The following is a 9,628-nucleotide window of genomic DNA, read 5'->3' on the forward strand; positions in this document are numbered from 1 at the left end:
TCGGCCAAAATTGTTTTTACAAAAAAAACCATTTGAGTATATCGGAACAAAAATAGATTGTCACACATCATCAGATAAGGTCGATGAGTTATTGTAATAATAACAGTGTTCATTGCTTTGAGGATTACAACAAATACTATGATTCCAGCTATAATGGTCGGAAGATAACTGTGTAGCAACCATTTGGGATAGCTCTGGTTCAGATATTGAGCCCCGTTATACAATAGTTTGTATCGTTTGTGTCAGAAAGGAAAGTGCTACAACAACGGTCAACTCGAGAAGCGATATGGCTAATAAAATATAGTGAAAAATCCTAAAGCTAGATGGTTGGATACGCACTGCGATTTAGACCTACAAACGTTTTCACATCAGCCAATTGAAACGCTGGGGAAAATTTTAACACCAATTAAATGCAGTTATTGGAAAGTTCACGATGCAATTCTAATAGTTGACCCAGCCGGCCTCATACCATTAATTGCAAGGAACTTGTTTCCATCACTCGTATTCTCAATAAAAAAATTCTGCCCTTTTAAAAAATAAACAAATTAATTAAAGCAATCACAATTCAATGCCCAATTAATGAAAAAAAACTACCCTTAACATTTCCGAACATCTTAAATATAAATGGCAAGTCTAAATCACATATTGTTTTTCACCAATTTCCTTTTCTCATTCAATTACGACTTTTGCTCAACTGCTCTAAAATTCAGCAATAATCTGAGAAAGCATTGAACTGTTATTTCTTTGTTGACTTTTGAGGTAGTTGGTTTCAACTAATCATAGTTAGATCACTCTGAGCGTTCTGAAGAACTTCAGTTGTGCCCTTCCTCAACTTGGGGTATCTATCTGCAGTGAAAGCCCCATTGTCTCGCATAATCTCCTTTGAACAGTCTTTGGAGGCAAACTTTGACTTTCTCTTTCCCTCCTCGTATTCCCGAATTCTCCACCCGATCTGATGGGATTCAGTTTGAGGAAACTCGTACCTCTCATCGGGTTCTGTGAATTGATTGCGTAACTTTAGATATAACTCTCTACCGTAGTTGTCTTTCATGTACTCTCGGACACAAGGGTCAACTGGCAATGTTGGGCGCTTTTCATCGCTGGGGAAAACCTGGAAAGTTGTTTTTGTTTTCTTTGTAAATTATAACCGTGCGTTTAAAAATAGTTTTAAAAATTCAAATTAAAAAAAATCTTCGAATTGTTCTCTTCCAAAAAATAAAAATAACTTTGAAAGCTACCACATTACTATTCAAAAGATTTTTTTGATGCGAAGAGTCTAAAAAATCAATCAAATGTTTCTTTAATAATTTCTCCTTTTCTTGCTAACCAAAGATATTGCAGTAACGTATTCCGTTTTTGTACGCATTGACGTACAATAGAATTCATTCCAAAACTTGTTTTGACATTTTGTCCAATTTTGAAATGTTTTGCTCGAGTGCTTTGATGAAGACTCAGATACCCGTGATAGTTTTCAAAATTTTCTGGTTTGACTATGTTATAATAACATTTGATTAGCGACATTTTGGCTATTACGAGATGAGAATGAAGGAATTTGCTCTGTATTAGTAAAATCTCTCGCTGTGTTGTCCTTTTTGCGTATGTAGCACACCTTCATACCCCAGTTAGTCCGTCGATTAATGCGTTTCAGATTTTTGTCAGCTGGGAATATTAAAAAATGAAAAAAATGATTTCTGAAAAGGATAACCGTGAAAACACAAGTGAGTTTAAGAAAAGAGTGCACGTGTTAACGAGAATTTGATCTTGTATTAGTTAAATCGATTTTATAGCATGAGCAATCTTTTTTAACATTTCATTCAGCTGCTCCTCAAAGTTCCAGCCGATTTGAATACCAAGTATCTGCAACATTATTTTGTTATGAGATCTTCGTTTTAAAAACAAAAAGATCCTAAATCAGAATCTTTACGCAAAAATAAATTTAATTCCATTTCATTTGGTTTTGATCGTATTCAAGGTCAGCTAGTTCATCTGTAGACATTCTTTTGTTTTCTGTAAGATTTCTTTGAATTGTCCACGTAAACTACTTTCCATTCCTCATTTGGCAATACTTCTTGTCCACGACAGGAAATCGCGTCTTCTGCGAATGGAATTAGTTATTCCGTTGTGTTTTCTTTGGACGAAATATGGTTCACATACAGAGAAAAGAGAAGTTCCAAAATAATTTCCTGTGGCACCCTGTGATTTAAAATTTCACAATCCGATAAAGGTTTTTAAGTTTTTTTTGTCTGCGTTTAGTTTTTCCCAGGAAGACAGCAAATCTTTTGCTGCCTGGGAAAAACCATGCAATTCATTTTTTGAAAGAAAAAGCTGTGAGAAATGGAACTGAAGGCTTTTGCACGATCTAGAAAAATTGCAGTTTAGGTGTCTTTGTTTAAGTGTAAAGTAGGCGAATTTGTTTTAACCAATTTTCAAGCCGCATCAGTTGCTGATTCTTTTTCTGAAGTCAAAATTGCTCTTTTTAATGTTTTCATAAGTATCAATGTAATCCATCATCTGAGTCAGAAAGAGGCGCTATTTTTGCGAAACTAGTAGTTACGGAAATTGGTTGATAGTTTGTACTATTCAATTTATCATCTATTTGAAAATTAGTGTCACATAGGGTAGTTTCATTTTAGAGGGGCACATTTTTTGTTCAATGCACTCAGTTTATGTGAATTGTAGATTTACTCCTGTAGCCAATTTGCATAATTTGATGAGAGAAAATGTTAATTCATCCAGTCCTCATGCTTTGTTATTTTCCAGCGAGTCAATGACTGAAAACAGTTCTTTTCTAGTCAAAGATCTGATTGAGAATACAGGTACTTGTAGTTTATCAAGGTACTTAAAAGCCATGGCTGAACCTTTGAAAAACCCTAGAACAGCAATAGACATATTTAGACAATTGATGATATTCGTTTGATCCCTTAAAGTTTGGCCACTGTCAAATCTTATTGCATGAAATTTGACACATTTTTTCCTCTCGGACTGCGGACTGGTATTCTGTTTATTGAATATCCAGTGTTTTTTAAGTTATGGAGTTTTTGTAAAAAACTGATTTAAAAATGGTTGTCGGTCTCTTTTAGTCTACTGTTTACAAAACTTCATAAATGCTTAATTTTTTTTAACGCCTCACTGTCAGAACTTTTTTTGTTGAGAAAATTAGGTTTTTGGTTTAACAAAGTCCTATATCCTTGCGTTAGCGATGGATGAGGGTTTTTAAAAATTCTATCACATTTTTAACAAAGCGCAGCTGTGCGTTTTTTTCAACATTTTCTGAAAAATATCAAGGAATGAAGCAAATATCATTGCCTTTCTCACACTGATACAATTCCTACTGTTCTGCAAGAGCAATAGTTCATTTAATTTTAGAGCGTGAGAACGATCTGAAGCTTTGTAGATACCATGTTCACACTCTCAGTTTTCGTTGAGATGTTACATTCAAAGATTACAAGAAAACGGTCCGAGTTGAAAAGGATTGTCGGGACGTTGTGGTCGATTATCTGATCTTTCGAAATGAAGCAGTGATCGATTAGCTTAATTGTTTCGTCTTTACATATGGTTGCATCCCCGAGGTTTCTAATCCTGATCCTGATGCAAATTTTACAAACTGTCATTTTTGTCATTTGGTTGCTTATTTCAACCCAAACAGATTCAATTAAATGTTCTTCAACCGTTTCAATAGTTGAATTAAAAATACCTTAAATTATTTTCCGACAAAAATTCTGACTCCTTCCACCTTTGAAACACCCGTTTTGTCTTATAGACATTTTCCAAAAAAGTATGCGAAGCCGTTAAAAAATAAATTTCAGTATCAAAATCTTTACACAACCATGTTTCAGTTACCTCGACAAACGTATAAATGGGTGTTGTTTGCAAAAATAGATCTTTCCCATTTCTGCCCTCACCCAGTTTTTTCTGCACACACCAGTTACGGAGGCCGTGTCATTACACAGTAAATCACAATGTAAAAATGTGACACGTGCTTCTGGGGAGTGTAAATACTATGCACCAATTAAGCTGGGGAGGGGGGGATAAACGGAAAAGATCCAAATTTAATTCCTGAAACACGCAATAAACCAAACTATTTCTGATCAGACTAACTTGCTTCAGGCACAGTAGTGCCAAAGCCACATGGGGCTCCATTGGGACCTCTAGGCTGGCAAGAGAGGTCCCCCATTTCATTTTATGCAATTGAGAAACATCATTTTGAACTCTACCGCTCATTAATATTAAGAGTCCTCCCTCCTAATATTCGAGATTCCTTCTACCCCCTTTATGTAGTTGCGCTATATCATAACCGATATTATGATAATTATGGGGGTTTTAGTTTCTACCCGGGTCGAGGTTTCACCGCTAAAAATAGCTAAAATATGTAAGATATGTGGTGAATTTGAGTAAAATGTGTATGATTCGCGCTCAATGCCATGATTGCCGTAAAACAATCTTTGGATTTTTTTCGTTTGTGCCCCCCCCAGTACGTTATGCCCCCCCATTACAGAGCATGTGTCATTACATGGTAAATCATTATAAAAAAATATTGCACGTGCTGCTGGGGGGTTCAAATAATATGCACCCACTAAGCTAGACTTTTAAGCAGTGGAATTTTTTTTACCGCTTAACCGGTGACAGAATTTTTTTACCGTTACCAGCAGAATGCGGTGAAAAAAAATTCACCGCTAAAACTGCTAATCTTACGAATATTCACAGCTAAATTCAACGCTTATCTTTAATTCACAGGAAATATCATTTGCGTACGTGACAGATGAAGCAGTGGAATAAAAAATTGTTGCCATGCAGGAGGTGAGAGGTTTTAAAACCGTGTACGGCAGTTTTTTTTTGTAAGAAATCCGGTGAATGCGGTGGAAAAAAATTTTCACCGCTGAAAACCGTAAATCTTGCAAAAATTCACCGCATTCAATGCTAATGGGTAGAAATATCTGGACTATCGGTGAAGAAAATCCTAATTAATGCTTCGTATTGTCCGAATAAAAACTTGGGAAACTATTTCATTGACGAATTAACATCACAGACTTCCTCGGCGTACTCAATCACTGACGAAGTTTTGCTTATTGGCGATTATAATCTGAATTATTTCAACAAAAGAGAACACACTTTATTGGATGAATTTGCCAGTAATTGCGGACTTACCTTGTCAAACACAGAAAAACCTACACGAGCCACCAGCCAAGGCGTAACACTAATCGATCATGGTTTTTCAGCAAAAACCAAATTCAAGATGTTCAGATTTTTTCCCCAACAGTTGAAATGGATCACTTGAATGTTTTGTACACTACCAATTTTTTTGTTGAACCTAAAAACAAGAAGCAAACTTTTATCAGTAGAAACAAAAGAAAGTTCGATGCAAATAAATTTAGTCTCGATCTTTCAAACAAGGACTGGAGTAACTTATATCAATGTGAAGATGGAAATAGCATGTACAATGTTTTCATAAACGTTTTCAGTACTACTCTAGAGTTGCACGCCCCACTTATAAAAATGCTCTCAACCAGAAAGAAAAATTGCTGAAAAACCTTGGCTAACAAAAGAGCTGAGAGAAGAAATCACAAAAAAACATAGACTTTTTAATATCTGGAAAAAGAACCCATCGGAGCAAGCGCATACCATTTTCAAATATCAGAGAAATTTGGTTAATAGACGTTTAAAAACAGCCCAAAACGAGTCTTGCAAACAATTATTCAAAGATCTACCAACAAGTAAAGAACAATGGAGTTTCATCAAAAAAAGAATTGGCAAAGAAAGGGAGTGTCTCGTTATAGACAAACAAGTCGATGGTGAAAGAGAAGTAGAAAATGAACTTGATATTGCAAATTGTCTCAATAGAAGTTTTCAAAAACTAGACTTATACAATGGACAATATGTGAGCGCTCCAAATATTTCTCGCATAGAAGTTAGGGAAAAGTTTTGCATCAGAACAGTTACACTAAAGGAACTCTATGATGCCATTGATTCACTCGACAACAATAAGTCTCCGGGTCCAGGCGTTTTTAATGCTTGGGCAATCAAGGCAGCAAAGTTTGCAATTGGAACCCATGTGCAGTTTGTTTTTAACACATGCATTAGTCAAAATATTTTCCCGGAAAATTTAAAATTTGCTTTCATTAGTCAGGTCTACAAAAAAGGGGATGTGAAATTTTGTGAGAACATAGACCTATCTTAATTACTCGAACGTTTGCAAAACTCTTTGAGCGTATACTTCTCAATCAGGTTAACAAATTTATGCAAAAAGAAAAAATTTTGAACGGTACACAGTTTGGATTTCAAAAACATAATTCTTCTACAGATGCTGTTTTACACTTAATCGAAGCATTACAAGAAACCTATGATAACTTAAAAATTTCAGTTGCCGTTTTTTTATCTAGCTAAAGCATTTAATTCAATATCGCACGAAATTTGTCGCAAAAAGATTGAAGCTTACGATTTTTCAGAAAGTGCAGTTGATTTACTTGCTTCATTTCTTAAAAACAGACAGCAGTGTGTTAAGATAAATGATGTTTACTCAGAATGGTTGGAAACAAATCATGGTGTTCCACAGGGAACCGTTTTAGGGCCACTAGTTTTTCTTCTCTACATTAATGATTTTCTAGAAAAAGTACAAGGAAACTTCGACATAGTTCAATTTGCTGATGACACATGTTTCCATTTTAGCAGAAACAATGTCAGCGAACTGGAAAAATGTGTTTCTGAAATAGTGGAGAAAACAGATAATTATCTAAAGCAAAACAAATTAACCATGAATACCGGTAAAACTGAAATTCTTTGCGTCTCAAAAGAAAATGAAAATTTTAATCCAATAGTTTATCCGGGACAAGAAATTAATCCACAAAGTCACTGCGGATACTTGGGTATAATGTTTGATTCTAAATTAAATTTTCAACTACAACTCAACAAATTCCTGTCAAATATGGCCACAGCGATTAGATCCATATATCTTATACGTTATCGGTTACCTCTGAAAGCACGATTGATGCTATTCAAATCCCTAGTTCATTTAACGTTCAGTGCTCTATTTTTTCAGAACTTGAAATTCTCTGCAATGCAGCGAATTAATCGACAAAACATTTGGGGAATTAAAGTTTGCTATATGAGAAAAAAGTTTTAGAGATCTACAGATCTCTTAGTAAAATCTAACACTTTGCCTGCAGAACTTTTAATAAGCCAGATGAGCGTTTCAAAACTTAGGAATGATATTTCATTATTGAAATCAGATGGCACAGAGTTTTTCTCTGAGTGGTAATGGCTTAGTAAGAAAAAACGGGTCTTTCCCATTATAACCCCCCCAGCTTAGTGGTCAGATAACCTATAGCCCCACCAATCGTGGTAAATATACCATGATGGGGGGCTATATTTTTATGGGGGAGCTATAATGGGAAAGACCCGAAAAAACAACAGAACTGAACAGCTAATTCTCCTAAGGTCGAGCAGTCGATCAGTAGAAAATAGAAGCATCCAAAAATGGAATGAACTTCCGCGTGAAGTCCGGACTATCAGATCAGGCTCAAAGTTTAAACGCATGTTAAAACAGCATCTGCTCCAACAATTCAAACTTGTACCGTTGGAAAGGAATATTGGTGGCTTCAAAAGTTATTTTTACCTTTAAAAAACGGAACCACTAATTTTGATTTTTAACATTGTACTAATTTTGTATATATAATTTTAAACTTGTAATATTTAACCCCCGGGTTATATTTTCAATTTACTTGTTTAAACAAAAAAGATGCGAGCGCTTTTCGATGAAAAAGTTTTTTTTTTTCACCGCTAATCTTACCTTCTTCTCTGACCAAACCTTGACCCGGGTACTAAGATGTTGGGTCTTTCAAATGGTTCAACCCCCCCCCCCCTTGTATTGTCATGGAGGTGGGAGGCAGAAGTTGATGATATACTCAATATTTGGATCTTTCTGGGGTTTTTCCCATTAATTGGGGGCAATAGGTTATCTGACCAGTAAGCTCGGGGGAGGGGGAGCTCTAAATATAATGTTTGTGCCCCTTTTCAGCTTGCGCTCTTCCTATTACCTTTTGCAGCCCCCTTCGCCAAATTATAGAGCACGTGCCTCAATATGCACCCAAATAATATGCGCCCACTAAGCGCGGGGGGAGGGGGGTAATAAATTGAAAAGATCTCAATATTTACTTGGAATAGGAAATAACTCTAAACCTTCTTTGTCTTTGAGGGAACCACAGTTTGTGGTTTCCTAGTGAGCTCATAAATGTCGATGTCTTCTCTCGTCTTAGCCAAACTTGCAGTCACTTCCTTCAACCTCGCCTCCAGTTCTTCCATATTGGGCACTCTATACACGTCACGTGACATGACATCATGTTTGGTGCTGTTTTTTGCCAGATGACCGTACCTCTTGGGCCACATCATCTTGGCATAGATCTCCTTCTCAATCCGAGCTGTCCACATGGCATTCTCCGCCACGTTTATTTTGAGTCGCGGCATTTTTTGGAAGACAATCCCGAAATTAGCAAATGTTTGTTGCAATAAGAGTTTTTGAAAATTCTGCTATTTTATAAAATTTGAATAGCCTCGGTCTAAATGTGCACGTGACATTTTTTTGCTGTTACGTAGGAGTTTGACAATCTTAAGAATCTTAAGGCATTGGAACAGGAAGCACTGATCATCAGCTTTGTGAATCCGATGAAAAACTGGGTCTTCCCAGTTATTCCCCCCTCCCCCCACGTTATAGCCCCAATTATGGTATACTAACATTGATTTCAAATTGTGATGCTAGTCTGTACGTTATATGTTCACTAAACAGGGGGTCAATTAATGGGGTCAATTATTCTGCTTCGAAGAGTGGGGCTAAAAAAGACAAACACTGGGGTAACCGGATAGATCTGATATCTGAAGCTTACTTAATAATCAAACTTGGAGACTTTGTCAGTATTTTTTTTTTGCGCTGCTGTTGCCTTAGCCTTCTTTGCTGGCATTGGCGAAATCATTTTTTAGGTAAGCGAGGCCTCCCCTTATGCATGTTTGGCCTTCCCCCTTATGCCCCTCCCCCTCAAACCCAGAGCCCTCATCAACTTTGTACCTAATTTTTTTTACCTCACATAAGAACTATATACCCAAGGGGAAGATTTTCGTTCAATCAATTTTGAACAATCAACATATTTCACCTATACTTTTTCGAGAAGACATCAGCTTTTACATTTTGGTGAATAATAAGACTATTTTGATCTAAATTCGTGTAAGTAGGGGACATAAAAAACTGGGGGCCGAAACAGAATACATAGGAATTTTTCGTCCAATTAACATAAAGTATATGTAAAGTTTTTTGTAACAGCTGGATGTTTAACTTGATTTATTTTATGTAAAAAGCTCCAAAAACTTACCTTATTTAGAGCAAATTGAAAACTCCCTGAATGAAGTGTTTTACCTCTAAACGGGTAAAATTTAATCAATTTTCGGATCTCTTCTGTTTTGTCGAGCTTACTGGGTTTATATTTTTACGCCCCCAGGCGCATGTGTTATTTTTTACACTGTAACTTGCCATAAAACAAAATATAATTTGTAACTGGGGGCGTCAAAAACACTGGGGGGGGCAAAACAGAAAAAATCTCTGTAACAGCTGCTCTCCTATCAAAGTCAATGAAAACTTTACACCGCC

At 36.2% G+C, this 9,628-nt stretch overlaps 1 protein-coding gene across 1 annotated transcript; it reads right to left on the reverse strand.

Annotated features, from left to right (window-relative positions):
* Positions 1-722: 722 nt before the first annotated feature.
* Positions 723-8,583, reverse strand: LOC142349077 (uncharacterized). Its single transcript, XM_075400492.1, has 2 exons — positions 8,173-8,583; positions 723-1,111 (listed from the first exon to the last, which is right to left on the reverse strand). The coding sequence occupies exons 1-2, from the start codon at positions 8,455-8,457 to the stop codon at positions 770-772; spliced, it is 627 nt and encodes a 208-aa protein (XP_075256607.1). The 5' UTR covers positions 8,458-8,583; the 3' UTR covers positions 723-769.
* Positions 8,584-9,628: the final 1,045 nt, after the last annotated feature.

This window comes from Convolutriloba macropyga, chromosome 1, assembly GCF_964194025.1.
Source record: "Convolutriloba macropyga chromosome 1, txConMacr16.3, whole genome shotgun sequence".
NCBI lineage: Eukaryota > Metazoa > Xenacoelomorpha > Acoela > Convolutidae > Convolutriloba > Convolutriloba macropyga.

Excerpts from the sequence above, each read along its gene's own strand:
- LOC142349077 (XM_075400492.1), bottom strand. The coding sequence starts at position 8,457 with ATGCCGCGACTCAAAATAAACGTGGCGGAGAATGCCATGTGGACAGCT. Across the intron at positions 1,112-8,172 it reads TTCCCTCAAAGACAAAGAAG|GTTTTCCCCAGCGATGAAAA; the intron begins GTTTAGAGTTAT and ends ACAACTTTCCAG.